This window comes from Oryctolagus cuniculus, chromosome 17, assembly GCF_964237555.1.
Source record: "Oryctolagus cuniculus chromosome 17, mOryCun1.1, whole genome shotgun sequence".
NCBI lineage: Eukaryota > Metazoa > Chordata > Mammalia > Lagomorpha > Leporidae > Oryctolagus > Oryctolagus cuniculus.
Window position 1 is genome coordinate 14,846,745 of NC_091448.1, and position 18,682 is coordinate 14,865,426.

At 48.9% G+C, this 18,682-nt stretch overlaps 1 protein-coding gene across 4 annotated transcripts; it reads right to left on the minus strand.

The window, feature by feature from the left end:
* Positions 1-1,456: 1,456 nt before the first annotated feature.
* Positions 1,457-15,734, minus strand: LOC100355821 (intercellular adhesion molecule 5). Of its 4 annotated transcripts, none has more exons than XM_002719200.5 (8): positions 15,542-15,734; positions 8,875-8,947; positions 6,432-6,698; positions 5,251-5,571; positions 4,717-4,995; positions 4,077-4,346; positions 2,890-3,132; positions 1,457-2,711 (listed from the first exon to the last, which is right to left on the minus strand). In XM_002719200.5, the coding sequence occupies exons 1-8, from the start codon at positions 15,617-15,619 to the stop codon at positions 2,506-2,508; spliced, it is 1,737 nt and encodes a 578-aa protein (XP_002719246.2). In that variant the 5' UTR covers positions 15,620-15,734; the 3' UTR covers positions 1,457-2,505. The 4 variants fall into 4 exon arrangements, with proteins under 4 accessions (XP_002719246.2, XP_008269923.1, XP_051681778.1 ...); XM_008271701.4 differs by having other exon boundaries at positions 8,875-8,971; XM_051825818.2 differs by lacking the exon at positions 5,251-5,571 and having other exon boundaries at positions 8,875-8,971.
* Positions 15,735-18,682: the final 2,948 nt, after the last annotated feature.

An 18,682-nucleotide genomic window follows, 5' to 3' on the forward strand; every position in this document is an offset into this window, starting at 1 on the left:
CATGGGGTGCAGGGCCCAAGCACTTGGGCCATCCTCCACTGCACTCCCTGGCCACAACAGAGAGCTGGCCTGGAAGAGGGGCAACCGGGACAGAATCCGGCGCCCCGACCGGGACTAGAACCCCGTGTGCTGGCACCGCTAGGTGGAGGATTAGCCTAGTGAGCCGCGGCGCCGGCCCAGAACCACTATGTTAAGGACCACAAAATGAGATACAGGTCCCCACAGCTGCTTGTGTTGTGTTGGTGAAAAAAAAAAAAAAAAGGCAAAAGAGGGCTGGCACTATGGTGTAGTGGGCTAAGCCTCTGCCTGTGGCACTGGCATCCCATGTGGGCACCAGTTCATGTCCCTGCTGTTCCTCTTCTGATCCAACTCTCTGCTATGGCCTGGGAAAGCAGTAGAAGATGGCCCAAGTCCTTGGGTCCCTGCACCCATGTGGGAAGAAGTCCCTGACTCTGGATTGGCGCAGCTCCGGCCATTGTGGCCATCTGGGGAGTGAACCAGCGGATAGAAGACCTCTCTCTGTATAAGTTTACTTCTCAAATAAAATCTTTTTAAAAAAAAAAAAATTACAGGCAAAAGGAGATGCAAGCCTTGGCCAATTGTGGCACTCCTGTTTCTAATTCTGACCATTTAATATTTTTCCTAATTAGCCAGTCACAGAAAGACAAACCCTGTATGATTCCCTCATTGAGGTACTTCGGCTAATCAAATTTCTAAGTACTTGAGTCCCTGCCACACGTACCAGAGACCCAGGTTGACTTCCTGTCTCTTGGCTTCAGCCTGGCTCAGACCTGGCTGTCATGGGCATTTGGGGAGTGAACCAGACGATGGAAGTGCTTTCTCTCTGCCTTTCAAACAAAATTAAAATAATTTATTTTAAAAGAACTGATAAGGAGGGGCTGTCTGACCCCATTTTATGGATTCCTGGGGAAGGAAATGGAAGATTCTGAATCTACAAGAGGAAGAACCTTGCAAACCGGTTAATTCAAACTACTGAGCTCTAAGCACCATGATCCTGGAAACCCAAACAAGGAGTCCCATGCAGCCAGACCAAGCCCTGAGGAAGCTCCTTGTCCTTTCTCAGTCACAGCCGCTGACCTGGGGACCTGGGCCTGCAGAACCGCTTGGTTTGCTCTGTGACACAAAGGCACCACAGGCCAAGCCTCCAGCTCCCTCTCTTGGAAGTAGGAAGCTCAGATCCACTGTTCTCAGGTCAGGGTGCTGGGCCCCGGAGGGGTTGCAGACGTGTAACAATGCAGGCCTGGCACATTTCATCCTGCTCGACACCCCCCTCTCTTAGGCCGGCTTCCTTCCTTCCCCCAGTGCTCAGTTCTGGAGGGTGGGAAGCACACTACACTCGCATGGAAGGTCTGTCTCACTGTTGCTCTGCCCTTCAAGCAGATGAACATATTTTTTTAATACCTCAACAATGACACAAAAGAAAAATACATTCAGATTCAAAAGTAATCGTTTTTATTTTTACCACAGCCAACATTCCCATGAACATTTCATGACTGATTTGGGAGAAAAGAACAGATTTCATCCATCTTCATGCCTTCTCCACGGGTGAAGAAACTTCCAACAAGAGAAAGAAGCTGAATCAAAATCACCCGGGGGACACTGTCACAAGAGGATTCCTCTCATTTAAATAGTCTTTGATCAAATTACCTGCTTCTTTATGGAAAGGGTGAGTAGACGTTTGGAACTCCCACCCAAGAACCCATATAGGTAAAAAGAAAAAAAGGTCAAAAGTGAACTCGGAGATGATTGTAATCGTTTATGGAAAAGAATTGAGAGAAGTCTGGAGCCCTTAACCTATAAGGCCAAATTCAAGGAAGAACCCTCTTTCATTTCGGGGAGAGAATGCTAAGCTCTGACGCAGCGTGGAGTTTCTTGGGGTTTTTATCCCCCCCAAGGCCCACCGCTGACGCCTGAGCAGCCACAGACACTTGGTGTCCGCAAGCTCAGCTCTGCTTCTGGAGCTGGCATTCCAGAACCACAGGGCAGGGAGGCGAGAAGGCGGAAATGGACCCAGAGTTCTGGTTCTTATCCTTTAGGTTTGGTACTCGCCTCCTTCAAAGATCTGTTCTCAGGCTAAGAAAATGAGTTCTCAGTCACCAGGAAACCATGAGAAAAGAGTCGTTCTTCCATGATACTTCTGATGATCCCTTTAGTCTGGTGTTGGGAGAAAGTGGGAATGATGAGGTAAGGGAGGGATTTTTTTTTCTAATCTTAGAGTGAACTCATTAAGCACACAGCAGGATGCAAGAGACCACACTAGTTGAACACTGAGAGTGAGATCCCCAGTGAGCAGAGGAACTCAAAGGAGAACAGCGGGCTTATGGACTGGACACTAGGGACGTGGGGGCCTGAAACGCTGTTTCATGGGACAGCAGAACACGAAGTAACGTAGTCTCACATTCTGGTTCTTTCTCTTCCATCCACTCTTCCCTCGCTGGGAGACCACAGTAGTAGACGTCTTGTTCCACAAAGAGCCGTTCTGAGTCAACAATTACGTGGGCTGCACTTCTCTGCCTGCTGAGCAGCAAGCTGGCTCTCCTCCTCTTTGCCCTCTTTCGGCCTGTAGCGCAGTCTCCTCCTCTTTATTTTGCAGGGCCCGTAGTTCAGATACAGAGCGATGGTGATCACGCCCACTCCCAGGGCGGCAATAATGATAAGGAAGATGCTGGAGCTGATTCCTTCCTCCAGTCCTGTTCAAGCACAGACGACAAAGAATTTCGAGGGTTTGAGAACAATGACTCCGCCCCGACTCACCAAGCCCACTTCTCAGTCCCATCCTCCCCAGCCCAGTAACACCTTTCTCCCTTCCATGCTTGGATAAGGATCCCCAACCGCGGGAGACACCCAGCCTTGACCCGGCAGTATTACCTTCAACAACGATAGCAATGTCTTTGCTGACAGAACCCAGCTTGTTGGTGGCCGTGCAGCAGTAGATTCCAGTGTGGTTCTTGGCTGCCTTCTGTGGCACTTCTGGGTCGAAGATGATCCCATTCCAAGTACACACCAGGGCCGGGGTTGGATTTCCCTTCGGAACACAGGCAAGCACCTGCTCCATCCCTTCCACCCATGTCTGGTTGCTAGGGCAACTAGATTCTTCTAACCGTGGCTCATCTACAAAAAAGAAAGCCCCCCCCAACAAAGACCTAAGCTCAGTGTGCCATATTCCCTTCTCACCTTCATACTTGTCACCTCCTCCCTCAACCCAAATGCTGTTCCCCCCACACAACAACTCCTTTCCCCAAGGAAGGCCTATCAGCTCTCTGCCTCGAGCCAACCCTTATTTCTTCTCTTCCCTGTGTCCAAGGAGTCAGAGATACAGCCTAGGGCATCTTTAGGGATCAGACTAAATGCTAACACTGCTGTCAGTGGTGAACCTGGGCCCCTGCTTCCCATCTTTGCTGTTCCGAAGGTGAGGAGCTGGATAGGGGTGAATTCAAGAGAAGGATTTTTCTACTTTTCAAAACTTCCAGCTATTTTTTTTTTTTTTGACAGGCAGAGTGGACAGTGAGAGAGAGAGACAGAGAGAAAGGTCTTCCTTTTCCGTTGGTTCACCCTCCAATGGCCGCTGTGGCCAGCGCACCGGGCTGATCCGAAGCCAGGAGCCAGGTGCTTCTCCTGGTCTCCCATGGGGTGCAGGGCCCAAGCACCTGGGCCATCCTCCACTGCACTCCCTGGCCACAGCAGAGAGCTGGCCTGGAAGAGGGGCAACCGGGACAGAATCCGGCGCCCGGACCAGGACTAGAACCCGGTGTGCTGGCGCCGCAGTGAGCCGTGGCTCTGGCCCCAGCTATTACTTTCTATGCTCCCTTCAGTCTTTGGCCCACAATTAATATCACGTGACCACTTTAACCACGCCCCCACTCCCAATCTCCCCCTCAACTTTCTCCCCATTTACTTTCCGGGGAGGGAGGGGCAAGGAAAGTTTGAAGAGCTTTCATTTTATTGTCTCCTTTGATTTTTTTTTTAATGAGAAAAATGTGGCAATTCTGACAATGAAGCTACTGACCAAGAAGATCTCTAGAAATGGGAACTGAATAATCCAGACCTCTACTCACAGAACACATGCAGCTGGGTCACAGCGGTTTTAATCAATTGCCGACCTTGCACCTCCAAAAATGCCTCACAGGAGAAATTTCGGCCATCATCTTCTTCCCTGGCAGTAAGTAGAAGCCAGGCAGGATCCCCAGGGGCAGGGAGATCTGTGGCCCCCTGAAGTCGAATAGTAGGGCTGGGTGATGATAATACATGCCCTGAGCATGTGACATTAACATCTGTCCCTGCCAGTGGGTATGAATCTTCTATCTCCAGGACTGGTGGAGGGAAGCCTATAGGGAAAGGAAAAAGACACAAAACCCGTTTCTCAAGCTGGGAACACTTCTGTACTCTTGATGCTGGTGGTACCCTTGGATAGGCAGACAACAGGGGAAGGACTTTGGGCACCATTACTGCCTCTGTAAAAGCTCAATGGAAGGTGCAACAAGGTGTTTCGGAGATTTGAAAGTCTCATCTGGTAATGCCTTGCATCTCTGCTGGAAGAGTGTTTTCACACACGAGAAAGATGAAGTCTAACGTTCACTTGAGGGTGTACGTGGCGAATGTTACCAGGGATGTCAATGCTGGAACCACCCACTCATACTGGGTAGGTTTTCAATGGCAGAGGACCCACGTGGGGCACGAATGAAGCAGGTCACTTACTGTAGACGTGCACTGGTTGTCTTGTTTTCTGTTCCATCAGACCCAGAGCTACAAGGCAAGATAGCTCCAGCGCGCCAGTCTCCATGGCCCGAATGGTGGCATTGGCCCACGCCGTGTCACCCTCCCAGGAGAGGAAAGGGTTCAGTTCCTGATCACCCAGGAACATGTGGAACGTAACTTCTCCGGCTGGAAACACTCCAGCCAGCTCACAGCTCACAGTCTCTGCCACCCCAACTTCCAGAAGTGAAGAGCCCCAGATCTGGGGGCTCTCCGAGAATTCTGCCAAGACATGAGGAAAAGGAAAATGGGAGAACAGCCGTTATAAACCACGTATTGTGCAGGACCCGACAGTGCAGGAAGGGAGTGGAACTAAAAGGTCTGTCTTCCCCACAGTGAGTTTAAAGCCCAAGTAGAGGGGCAGCTCAATGACCCTGACACCCTCCCCCTAAACCCTGCAGGAACTTAATCCCAAAGGCCATGGCAAGATGAGATAAATGAGCCCAGGATTCCTTCCACAAGAGAGAGCTGACTCACCAAAGATCCGGAGTACTTTGATGGCTGAGCTGCCATTTAAAAGCCCTCCACCTTGTGAACTCAAATCCAGTTCTGCATGGCAGGAGAAGTTGCACCTGTCATTCTCCCTTTTTGCTCTGACACTGATGGTGACTTCGGCTCTTTGGGAGGCAAGAGCCAAGTTCAGAAAGTTCTTTCTGTGCAGTTCTTGATTACCCTGGAGAAGGGTAAGGGTGAGGTTCTCCAGGGGTGCCACACTGGGCACGTGGCACTTCACTGTAAAAGCTTCATCCACGGCCACCCATGCAGGCTGCAGCTCCAAGATCACCCGCTCTGGTGGCTCTTTAAGAGAAAAAGACAGGCCTTGTGCACAGAGAGCTGCCCACCTTCAGGAAGACCTGGCACAGCACAGGGAGCCTGTGGTGCTACATATCAGAAGGTGCTATCCCTAAACAAGCTGACTGGCAGCTTGCTACCACCCCTGCCCTAGATGGGGTGAGCCAGCCTGTTGGCTGCTTCTGCTACCACAGGTAGCCAGAGCCAGAGCCCAGAAATAGGACTGTGTGTGTGTGTGTGGGGGGGGTGTCCCTTGCTTTGTCACTGCCATTCTAGACAGCTTGTATTCAGGGGCATTTGCAGCTTATCAAGAACTTCTTAGCATCACACAAAACCTATACCCTAGCTAACCAAGTTTTTACCCCACAAACATCATACTTAGAGCCATATGTCTTCCAATGCCTGAAAGGCCCTTTCATCCATCCTCAATTCAAATCCCAATCATTCTGCAGGAGAGCTCAAGAGCCCCATGTGTCATGAAGACTTCTCTAACTGCCTCACGAAGATCCTCCTTTCTCCAACCATATTTAACTCTAAGAACTTGTAGCAAATAATTAGCACCAATTTTATTCTGGTTCGGGAATTACGAAGTTAGCATGATTAGTATTTGCTTTCTGTATGTGACCATATCTCAAGCGGAGATGTCTGGATGCTCTCTGTGGTCTGCTCCTAATGCAAAACCCAGAAGAAAGCTCCACCGAGGAAACTCGGAGTGTGACTGGCTCTAGAGTCACTACGGGGTGACAGGCATCTTTATTAAGGGCCCTTATCTCTCCCCTAAAAGAAGGCCCTCGAGTTTTCCCTCAGCAAGACACAGTCATGGCTCCCCACTCCTCCCTTCCTCCCCAGCCCTCAGTCCCACTCACTATATACAGTAATGCCAAGGCTTGTGTCTTTCTGGATCCCTGCACAAGAGAAGAAGCACTGCAGGACAGAATTCTCTGTGACATCCTCTAGGAGAAATTCCTTCCACTGGGGCCCTTTGTCCACCTGGGTTTTCTTCAACAAGGTCTCGATTCCGCCGGGCCCTGGTTCTGGACAGGTGGTGCTGCAGTTGACCATTAGGGGTTGTCCAAACTCCACTAGGGTCTGATTTGGCCAGAGAGAAACCTCAAATAGCTCCTCTGAGGACCCTGAAATAAACCACATGTGCCTAAGACTCTGGTGAGGGCTGTGAGACTCAATGCAGAGCCTATTCAAGCTAGTTATAGGTTAGGGAACAAGGAACCTGCCCTGGAGAAAAAAAGGTTCAAGGGACTGGACCAAAGCCAGATCTTTAATGAGCCAATAAGAGCTCTGATTTTTCCATTACTCCTTCTACCCATCTTCTTTCTTGGAATCTTGGTTTATGTATTAGTGTTACTATGGAAATTACAAATTGCTAAAAATCATGCCAAGGAAACCGTTCTCTTTCTAAACTTCCAGAATTCTTGGAAACTCCCCAGGACTGGCTGCTGAGGGCCCTTTTAGGGTTAGTAGACTCCTGAGAAAAAGTGTTTTACTACTTATACCTCAAAACAAGGTTCCTCTCAAATTATAATTCAGGACTGGCTTCACCAGAATCAGCTGTAATGCTTGTACAACAGCAAATCCCAACTCCATCTCAGATTGAATGATTATGAACTTCTCAAGTTGGGGGCTGGAAAATGTCCGGGAACAAAACAAGCCACCTGCCTAAAGGTGATTCCCGAGATCACTCATTTCCCATGGAACTTTCCACCTCTTCCAGGAAGAGACCATTCCATTTTGCTTTGGTGCTAGGGCAACTGATGTTTTTGAGTGATTTTTTACTTATTAGAAAAATTGCTGGTTTACTCCCCAAATGGCTGCAATGGCCAGGGCGGGGCCAGGCTGAAGCCAGGACCTTCCTCTGGGCCTCCCACGTGGGTGCAGGGGCCCAAGGACTTGAGCCATCTTCTGCTGGTTTCCTAGCCCATTAGCAGAGAGCAGGTTTGGAAGTGGAGCAGCCAGGATTTGAACCAGTGCCCATATGGGATGCTGGCATTGCAGGTGATGACTTAACCTGTTACACTACAACACTGACCCTTTGAATGCTTTTTTTTTTTTTTAATTTACTTGACAGATAGAGTTATAGACAGTGAGAGAGAGAGAGAGAGAGAGACAGAGAGAAAGGTCTTCCCTTCGTTGGTTCACTCCCCAAATGGCTGCCACAGCCAGAGCTATGCCAATCTGAAGCCAGGAGCCAGGTGCTTCCTCCTGGTTTCCCATGCGGGTGCAGGGGCCCAAGCACTTGGGCCATCCTCCACTGCACTCCCAGGCCACAGCAGAGAGCTGGACTGGAAGAGGAGCAACCAGGACAGAACATATGGGATGCTGGCACCACAGGTGGAGGATTAACCAAGTGAGCCATGGCGCCAGCCCTTGAGTGTTTTTATAAGTCCAGTCTGCTCGGGAAATCTCAGATGCAGGGAGAGCGATGGCCGATAGAATTTAGATGCCTGATGGCCTCCCTACAGTTACCCTGTACCTAGCCCACGTCCACCATTCACTGCTTCTCCCAAATACCAGTCCCCTCTGAGAATCACAGCTCATACAACAATGTTACCCACGAAGGTTCCAGTTCCTTTTTTGCCATCAGGAATGCTTACTCCTTGCAACTGAGCTATGGGCCCTGTCCTGTCAAGATCCTATTGTAGCTGGCGCCGCGGCTCACTAGGCTAATCCTCCGCCTGCAGCACCAGTACACCGGGTTCTAGTCCCGGTCGGGGCACCGGATTCTGTCCTGGTTGCCCCTCTTCCAGGCCAGCTCTCTGCTGTGGCCCGGGAGTGCAGTGGAGGATGGCCTGAGTGCTTGGGCCCTGCACCTGCATGGGAGACCAGGAGAAGCACCTGGCTCCTGGCTTCGGATCAGTGCAATGTGCTGGCTGCAGCGTGCCAGCCACGATGGCATTGGAGGGTGAACCAACGGTAAAGGAAGACCTTTGTCTCTCTCACTGTCCACTCTACCTGTCAAAAAAAAAAAAAAAAAAAGAAAAGATTCTATTGTAGTCTGTCATAACATCAAAGATGGCAACAAAGAGGTGAAAATATTCTTGAAAGGGGAAAGAAAGGATCGCCTTGGGATAGCAGGGAGCCAAGCAGAGAAGGCCCATTTCCTAAGGAGAGTTCTGATGATCTACTGATTTTACATCCCAAATAAAGCCAGAGGTACTTAAGTGTCTCCTAGTGACCCAAGAAGCAGGTGTCTGAGGGGTCACTGCACTCAGGACTTCCCAGCTCCTTCCTCAGTGACCCAGCCACCTGCATCCTGGCACATCCTGGCTAAAGAAACTCCCCAAATAGCCTCACCTGGGCGAGGGAGGGAGGCCAGCCGGCCCCAGACACCAAACAGAATGTACATCTTCAGGAGAAAGACCAAAGTCTGGAGATAAAGGAAGGTGCAGTTCTGGAGAAAATGACAAAAGCTTATTACAAGTCAGTCAGCCCCGTTCCTGACCTCACAGAGCCTGGAGAAACTAGCGAGACCATCAGCAGCACGGGTGTACTAGAACTTCAAGAGGATGGGGGAAAGTATGAGGGATAATGAGGGGATTTCTGATGAGCAAGATTCCTGTTCAAGCTTGTATTATAGCTATCCTTTTCCTAGTTTGCCTCCATCTCTTATTCTGAGCTAACAGGAGGGTGTTAACATGGAAACATGAAAGTAGAGTGGAGAGAATGAAATTTGGCCATGTTTTCCTGGCACTGTCCAGTGGAAAATGATCGTGACTCAAGAGGACATGGCCACTAGAATCCTGTTCTCTGATGTGAGAGAGAAATGTTTCATCTGGCCTCACTCTTCAGGACTTCTATGAACTAACCCTCAAGTCCTCTATTTCTTTTTTGTTCATTTGTTTTAAAGATTTATTTATTTATTTGAAAGGCAGAGTTACACAGAGGGAGAGAGGGAGATCTTCCATCCTCTGGCCCTCTCCCCAAATGACAACAGGCTCCCTCTGGGCCTCCCACATGGATGCAAGGCCCCAAGGCTCTGGGCCCTCCTCCAGCAGGCATGCCAGGCACTCCAGCAGACAGCTGGATGGGCAGTGGAGCAGCCGAGACTCTAACTGGAGCCCATATGGGATGCTGGCATCACAGCCGGTGGCTTAACCTGCTACGCCACAATGCTGGCCCCACATCACCTGTTTCTGACTGCCCCATGTTCACCACACACACTTTGGATTATTACTTTGACTGGATTAAACCTTAAGTATTCACTTCTCTGTTCACCACCTGCTCGTGCGTTTTTCTTTCAAAACCCTCCTGAAGCTGATTTTTTCTAAGAATGGTTCCTGACTGGCCTTGCCCCACTTGACTTACTATGTCACTATCACTATCCTAGTAATTCCTTGAGAACAAGAAGCTATAATTTCTGTATCTTGTATTTCCAGCACCTAGCACACTGCCTAGGATATTGTAGTATTCCATAAATGAAGAACTACCTTCTAATTTCATGTTTGGATTTTCAAACACTGAATTATATATACGTCTACCTTCTATGCTGGTCTGGAAGAGTTTTGTCTTGTTTTTGGTCTTTTATACATCCATAGCCTAATAGGCATTTAAAAATTTATACTCCCCAGTGTAATATCTTGAGAGGTTATAAAGCTTATTCCTTATGAGAGCATTTTTCAAAACTTTTTGGAAATAACTTAGAACTGGCTTTTAAGCTATGCAATAAAACTCATTCTCTTTCTTAAACTATCCTATTACTTTTTGAGCAAAAATGACATTACTCAGTCACCTGACCTGCCAAACTTAACTCTAGTGACTTTAATCTCTTTCCCAAGAAAAATCTGTTATTGAAGATATTCTAAATAAAGCGCCCAGTCTCTAAAGAAATCTTCAAGACCCAAGTTTTGAGTAACAACAAGTCTGCTGAAAAAGTGCGAACATCCCAAGTGGACCCGCTTACATTCCTTCTGCAAACAATTGTTGAACACCTACAGCATGCCAAGCTCTTGGTAAGGTGTTGAAGATGCAGAATTTTGGACTGTGATATCATAATTCCTGAATATCCACTGGAAAACAAATGTACATTAAAAATAATACTCTGCGTAGGGGCTGGTGCTGTGGCATAGCAGATAAAGCTGCTGCCTGCAGTGCTGGCATCCCATACGGGCACCAGTTCTAGTCCCAGCTATTCCACTTCAAATCCAGCTCTCTGCTGTGGCCTGGGAATGCAGTAGAAGATGGCCCAAGTCCTTGGGCCCCTGTACTCACGTACGAGACCTGGAAGAAGCTCCTGGCTCCTGGCTTCAGATCAGTGTAGCTCCGGCCATTACGGCTATTTGGGGAGTGAACCAGCAGATGGAAGACCCCTCTCTCTGTCTCTACCTCTCTCTGTAATTCTGTCTTGCCAATAAATAATACATCTTTAAAAAAATACTCTGTGCTAAGTGTTGTTATAAAAATGGAGACTAAAGTGAGGATTAAATGAGTTAAGTATATCAATAACAATGGCAGTATTCTAAGTATTTTTTCATGCCTTAGATAAGCGTTATAAAATATCAATTACTCATATCTTATTTTTGAAATTGCATGGGAGGGGCCGGCGCTGTGGCGCAGCAGGTTAATGCCCTGGCCTGAAGCGCCGGCATCCCATATGGGCGCTTTCCGGCATCCCAAGTGGCTGCTCCACTTCTCATCCGGCTCTCTGCTATGGCCTGGGAAAGCAGTGTAAGATGGCCCATGTCCTTGGGCCCTGCACCCATGCGGGAAACCCGGAGGAAGCGCCTGGCTCCTGGCTTCAGATAGGCGCAGCTCTGGTCAATGCGGCCAACTGGGGCCATCTGATAGAGGACCTCTCTCTATTTCTGTCTCTCCTCTCTCTGTGTAACTCTGACTTTAAAGAAAAAAAAATAAATTGCATGGGAAGAACAATGGAAAATGGCTCCCCTATTACCCAAAGGGTGCACAGCATTCATTTACTTATATAAATATCAGTCACATTAATTCTTTAAACAATTATTTATTTTGAAAGAGTTACAGAGAGAAAGGGAGACAGAGAGAGCGCTTCATCCACTGACTCACTCCCCAGATGGCCACAACAGCTAGGACTGGGCCAGGCTGAAACAGGAGCATCATTCAGGTTTCCCAGGTGGGTGGCAGGAGCCAAGCACTTGGGCCATCCTCTGCTGCTTCTCCCAGGCCACTAGCAGGGAGCTGGATTGCAAGTGGAGCAGCTGGGACTCGAACCAGCACCTATATGGGATGCCACTGTAACAGGCAGTGGTTTTACCCGCTATGCCACAATGCCAGCCCCAATCACACTAATTTGTGCATTATATAACCCAAATTATCTAAGTCTGAGGGCAAAGTGCTTCCTTCAGAACAGCTATTCCAGGGCTAGGCACTCTACTGACCTAGATCTCATTTCAGTAACTTTTTCAATCACATCTTGTCTAATAATTTCTAACATATACTACTTTCCAGGCACTGAACTTTCATTATTTTCTTTCACTATCTCTCACCAATTCTATGATTATCCCCAATTTTACAGGTGAATAGACGTAAGCTGAGAGACTCAGATCATGTAACTAGTAACTAATAATCTTGGCTTCAGCCAAGATTCAAACACAGGCAATTGGACTGTATTGCAATGCTCTTAATCTTTAACTATTTCTCTATATTCCATGAATCCAGACGGGTTGTGCTGTTATGGTGCTATAGTGTCACAAAAAATTCCCCAGAGGTTGAGCCAAGAGCCCCTTCTGTTTTATTACTCTCTCCTCAGTTTGCTGACGTCAGCCTCTTCTGGAAGGTCCGACCTTGTTATGAACTTATTTCAGACTATGTTCTGTTCTTAAGAGTCTTAGCTAAAACAAAATTTCCAAGTTTTGATCAGTTTAAGCCACACTGGCTGTTTTTCTTCTTGCAGTTGCTAATTTGTATTCATATACAGCAACAGTCACATACTCATACTGACACCTACTTCTAAGCTGATTTGTGCCCTGGCTCCACTATCCTCACCCCTCTGATCTTGCATCCTTGTTTTAAGAGACAGATCAAGAGATTCTAGAACATGAGATTTTTTAAAAATACTTATTTGAAAGGCAGAGTGACTGGAGGAAGGGGAGACAGAGCTCTTCAGTCTGCTGGTTCATTGCCCCAGATGGCCACAATGCCCTGAAGCCAGGAGCCAGGAACTCCATCCTGGTCTCCCACATGGAAGCAGGGGCCCAAGCACTTGGGTCATCCTCCGCTGCTCTCCCAGGCACATTAGCAGGGAACTGGATCAGAAGTGGAGCAGCCAGGGCTCAAACCTGGCACTCCCATATGGGATGTGCATCACAAGTGGCCAGTTAAACTGCTGGGCCCCCTAGGACATTAGACGTTCACACCCATTTGTTAAGGAGAAAGAAAGCAGCATTCCTGAGGGGAACGTATTTTTACTTTTGTTGTTGTTGTTGTTAAAGATTTATTTATTTATTTGAAAGTCAGAGTCACACAGAGGAGAAGAGGCAGAGAGAAATAGGTCTTCCATCCACCAGCCCACTCCCCAATTGGCCACAATAGCTGGAGCTGTGCTAATCCCAAACCAGGAGCCAGGAGCCTCCTCCAGGTCTCCCACGTGGGGGTAGGGGCCCAAGCACCCAGGCCACAGCAGAGAGCCGGTTCGGAAGCAGAGCAGCCAGGTCTCGAACCAGCGCCCATATGGGATGTCGGCACTGCAGGTGGCAGCCTCACCTGCTATGTCACAGTGCCAGACCCTATTTTTACATTTTTTTTTAATTTGACAGACAGTGAGAGAGAGAGACAGATAGACAAGGGCTTCCTTCCGTTGGTTCACCCCCCAAATGGCCGCTACAGCTGGCGCTGCGCCGATCTGAAGCCAGGAGCCAGGTGCTTCCTCCTGGTCTCCCATGCGGGTGCAGGGCCCAAGCACTTGGGCCATCCTCCACTGCCTTCCCGGGCCACAGCAGAGAGCTGGACTGGAAGAGGAGCAACCAGGACTAGAACCTGTCGCCCATATGGGATGCCGGCATTGCTGGCAGAGGATTAACCAAGTGAGCCATGGTGCCGGCCCCTATTTTTAAAAAATTTTGGGGACTGGTGCTCTGCCGTAGCAGGTAAAGCTGCCACCTGCAGTGCTGGCATCCCACATAGGCACCAGTCTGAGTCCTAGCTGCTCCACTTCCAATACAGCTCTCTGCTATGGCCTGGGAAAGCAGTAGAGGATGGCCCAAGTCTTTGGGCCCTTGCACCCAAGCCGGAGACCTGGAAGAGGCTCCTGGCTTCTGATTGGTGCAGCTCCGGCCCTTGTGGCCAAATGGGGAGTGAACCAGCAGACGGAAGCCCTCTCTTTCTCTCTCTGCCCCTCCTTCTCTCTCTGTGTAACTCTGACTTTCAAATAAATAAATAAATCTTTTTTTTATTTTGGGAATAGGAATCCCATTTTATAATTTTTTTATTTTATTTATTTATTTTTTGACAGGCAGAGTGGATAGTGAGAGAGAGAGAGAGAGAGAGAAGGGTCTTCCTTTGCCGTTGGTTCACCCTCCAATGGCTACCGCGGCCAGTGCACCACACTGATCCAAAGCCAGGAGCCAGGTGCTTCTCCTGGTCTCCCATGTGGGTGCAGGGCCCAAGCACCTGGGCCATCCTCCACTGCACTCCCTGGCCATAGCAGAGAGCTGGCCTGGAAGAGGGGCAACCGGGACAGAATCCGGCGCCCCGACCGGGACTAGAACCCGGTGTGCCGGCGCCGCAAGGCGGAGGATTAACCTAGTGAGCCGCGGCGCCGGCATAAATAAATTAAAAATCATGTTTTTCTCTTGTTTATATAATCTGTAGGGTATATCCCATAAAGGTTTACACTCGGAAAATAAAAGTCTGGGGCTGGCGTTGTGGTGCAGCAGGTTAAGCTGCTGCCTGCGACACTGGCAAATCACATCTGAGTGCAGGCTGGAGTCCCGGCTGCTCCGCTTACGGGCCAGCTCCTTGCTCATGTGCCTGGGAAGACAGCGAGGATGGCCTAAGTCCTTGGGTCCCTGCACCTGGGAGACGAGGACAGAGCTGGGTTCCTAGCTCTTAGCCTCACTGGGATCATTTGGAGAGTGGACCTCACTCTGCCTTTCAAATAAATAAAATACATCTTTTTAAAAAGAAATCGAGGTCTGCTTCCCAGTCAATGTGTGTTGGGGGGGGGGGGCAGCACATAGGGAGTGGGGGGCTGATGGCAGGAGACGGGTAGGCAGTAAGAGGGGTCAAACATGAGATGGCTTCGGCTGCCCAGCAGGCACTGGACTTGGGGTCCAAGTCTGGGATTCTCACCTTCCATTTCTAGGCAAGGGTTTCTTGCAGTACTTTACGAACTGTTCCACCCTTCGCACTGACTTTTCCCTCTGCCTGGAATTCGCTTCCTCCTCCTCCACCCACTTCCACTTATGTCGGCAGTGAGCCCCCCCCCCCCGCCCCCCCCCCGGTGGCCACCAGCTTCTCCACCCTGCATGGCCGGCGCGTCCCCAGCACACCCTCCCTGGGGGACATCTTGTCTGTGTCGCCCGGCGCCATCTTGCTCGGTCGTTAGTACTTAGCAAGGCCTGTCGAGGCGTCAGGCTTTCCCCTGGGCTGTAGGCACCAGGAAGGCAGAGCCGTTTGCTTTTATAGTGAATAGAATAGAGGGGATCCCGCGCGCCCAGAACCCTTGTGGGCGATCAGTGCCTACGGATGAGTGAAGAAATGAACGAAGATAAAATATGTACAAATTGTTCGCGTGAGGGCCGCGGCGTGCCATGCGGATACAGGGCCGAAGGCCGGGAAGGAGTTGCTGTCTACGCCGGGAGAGGGGTCTGTGCGTGATGTGGCCGTAAAAGGCTTTTAAAGGCGGATCGTACTTAAAACATTTAAAAATGTGTGTGGGGAAAATACTTCAACGATCGTTCCTCGCGGGGTCCGGCCCAGTAAAACGTGACGAAACGCGGCTCAAGCCGGAAGAGAAACTGCGGGAACACAGCAAGACTGAACTCCTCACCCGGCAGCGGCCATCAGCGTGCTCCTGGCCTCCGCAGGACCGTTCCCGGCTGGTCCGGCCACCGCTCCTCGGGGTCATCGGTCGCCTCTCCAGCTCTGCGCTCAGGCGTCCGCCACGCGTTCACACTCTCAGACCGTTAACAGCACTGCCAGGTGGCGGCGCGCAACGACGCTCCTGGCGGGATGATATCCTGATCTGCCCAGAAACTGGTGACGTACGTGCGAAATATCGACAGGGTTGGCTGAGATAAGTGGGATGCTCAAGGATGTAAACCGACAGGAGGGATGTGCCGGGAAGAAAGAGGCTGGGGGCACCTTAATTCTAGATGGCAGAGAGCACAGATATGACTCGAGATAATCATTACTAAGGAAAATAAAACTCACATAAAAGGAAACAGTGTTGTTATAGCAAATAATGGCTCTGTAAGAAAAACTAGAGATTGTCCACCCCTGTGCCTATTTGTCTAGTGGTGCTGCCTGAACACGTGATACATCCTCCTGCAGTGATCTGCGCGTGCGCAACCACTTTCCCGCCTTGGCAAGCGTGCCTCGTGTGGTCTCATGCCCCGGTCGGTTACTCCCTCAGAATTCCAGAACCATTTATAGTTGTTTCCGGGCTGACTTAGGATAGGTTTCATGGCGGGGTTGGGGGAAGGTTGGCAATAGTACAGAAGACATTTTTTCCCTTCCATCGCTGTGGCGCAGGCCAGTTAAGCTGCCGCACACAACACCAGCATCCCGCATGGGCGCTGGTTGGAGTCCCAGCTGAGCATCTGGGGAAACTGCAGAAGATGGCCAAGTGCTTGGGCTCCTGCACCCATGTGGGAGTCTGGATGAAGCTCGTGAAGATTTATGTTGCAGCATACATGGGATATTCGGAGTGGGTGGAGTTTGGGGAAGGCTTTGAGTTAGGGCTGTTTCCTTGCCCTTCTTTGGAACTCTCCAAGTGTCATGGTGTCAGGTTCATGGTGAAAGTAGGAGTGTCAGCCATGGCAATTTTATCATAGTGACATTGTAATTAGCGAAAGGTAATTTTATTATAATGACGTTGTAATTAGCTAAAGGTAATTTTATTATAATGACGTTGTAATGAGCTAAAGGTCATCACAGAGATGCGATGGACAGCCATATTGGTTCTTTTTGGCTAGTTCTAAGTGGTGGTTTCATGACAGCTGCAGTTTCTGATGCACAGGGTGTGGGGTGTTGGGCAGTGCAAGACAAGGCTACGAATGAAGCTGCAGGGAGGGGCTGCTGACCTCAGCGTGCCCTTGCCAGCTATGTCTTTGCTTACATGCAGGGAATTCTTTGCTGTCTAGTGGGGTTTAACCATTAACCACATCTATGGATGAGGGAATAGATTTAGAGAGTTCTCACTGTTCTTATATGGGGGTGGCAGGCGGCAGGGGAATTATTGGCAATTTTAGTTTCCAAACCTTAAAACTGTATTTCTTGCCCTAAAAGAATGTTGTATCCATCCATATATTTGGTTTCAGTGGTAAGTGAGTATCTCCTTTTCCCTGGGCTAACTCCGGGCCAGCTAGGGTAGCTGACAGAGACAGACAGAGCTCCAGTCCACTGGTTCACTCCCCAAATGCTGACAAGAGTTAGGGCTGGGCCGGGTCCAAACCAGGAAGCTTAATCTGGGTCTCATGTGTGGGTGGAAGGGACCCGACTAGTTGAACCATTGCCTGCTGCCTCCCAGGGTACACATTAGTAGGAAGCAAGAATTGGGAGTGGAGCTGAAGCTCAAACCCAGACATTCCCATGTGGGATGCAGGCATCCTAGCTGGTGTGAGAACTCTTAGCTTTTTTATTGTTTTATTTTAAAGGAGAGAGAGAGAGAGAGAGAGAGAGAGAGAGAGAGAGATCTTCCATCTGCTGGTTCATTCCCCAAATGCCTGCCTGCAACAGCCAGGGCTGGGCCAGGCCAAAGTCACAAGCCAGAAATTCAATCCAGGTCTCTCAAGTGAGTGGCAGGGACCCAAGTACTTGAACCATCACCTGGCCTTCCCCCCTCCCCACCCTACCAGGGTGCAAATTAGTAGAAAGTTGGAATTTGGAGTATAACTGGGGACTTAAACCCAAGCACTTTGACACTGGATGTGAGCATCCCAAGCCACATCTGAACTGCTGTGCCAGACACTAACCCTGAGGACTCTTAGTTTTGTGACACCAACCTTCTAAACTCTTTTCTACTTTCATTCTGTTTTTCTACCCCTTGTCTCCAAAGATAATGAGAGAAGACATCACTACCACCCTCTGCTGGCCAATATGATTGTTCATCATCCCTCTCCCTGGCATCCTCCTTCAGAAGAGAATGGAGGAACTATGCTTGTGGGAGATTTGCCCTCAACTCATTTCAAACCTCAAAAGGGAAAACTGGGGAGGGCAGCTGTTGTGACACAGCAGTTAAGCCACCACCTGGGATACCTGCGTTCCGTATCAGAGTGCCTGGGTTTGCACTCTGCCTCCACTTTCAATCTAACTTCCTGCTAATGCAGACCCTGGGAGGCAGCAAATATGGTCTGATTATTTGGGTCCCTGCTACCCACATGGGAGACCCTGGTTCATGATTTTGGCCTGGCCCAGTCCTGGCTGTTGCAGGCATTTGGGAGTGAACCAGCAGATGGAAGATATCTCTGTCTCTCTCTCTGCATTTCAAATAAATAAAGAAAAATAAATATATATATTTTAAAAAGGACAAAGTGGAGAAGACTTCTGATACAAGTTCTCTAAAACACATATGTCTTATATCCCTTCATAAAGTTCCCAGGAATTTCATGGATACTTCAAAAATTTTGTGGAAAGTGGAATTCAAAGATGAGTTTAGTTTGATAGAATTTTTAAAAATCCATGCATAGTTTTGTCATAATACATATTTCCTATAAATTTTTGGAAAACCCTTTGTGTTAGTGAGTGGCTGGTTTTTTATAGCTTTTGGAGATTTCTGGGAAGTTTTAATTGATGAATTTTTGTTTTATTAAAACACATTAGTGTTTTAATGAATCTAATTTATCTGATGTTATGTCATAATGTACAGTTTTTAAGAAGTACAAAAGTTCATCAAAAGTTTGGTGGAAAATTAACATTATCTTTTCTTAAAATTTTTTTTAAACATTTACTTATGGGGCCAGTGCCATGG

Excerpts from the sequence above, each read along its gene's own strand:
- LOC100355821 (XM_008271701.4), bottom strand. The coding sequence starts at position 15,619 with ATGACCCCGAGGAGCGGTGGCCGGACCAGCCGGGAACGGTCCTGCGGA. Across the intron at positions 4,996-5,250 it reads CAAAGTACTCCGGATCTTTG|AATTCTCGGAGAGCCCCCAG; the intron begins GTGAGTCAGCTC and ends ATGTCTTGGCAG. Across the intron at positions 4,347-4,716 it reads ACAACCAGTGCACGTCTACA|GCTTCCCTCCACCAGTCCTG; the intron begins GTAAGTGACCTG and ends CTTTCCCTATAG.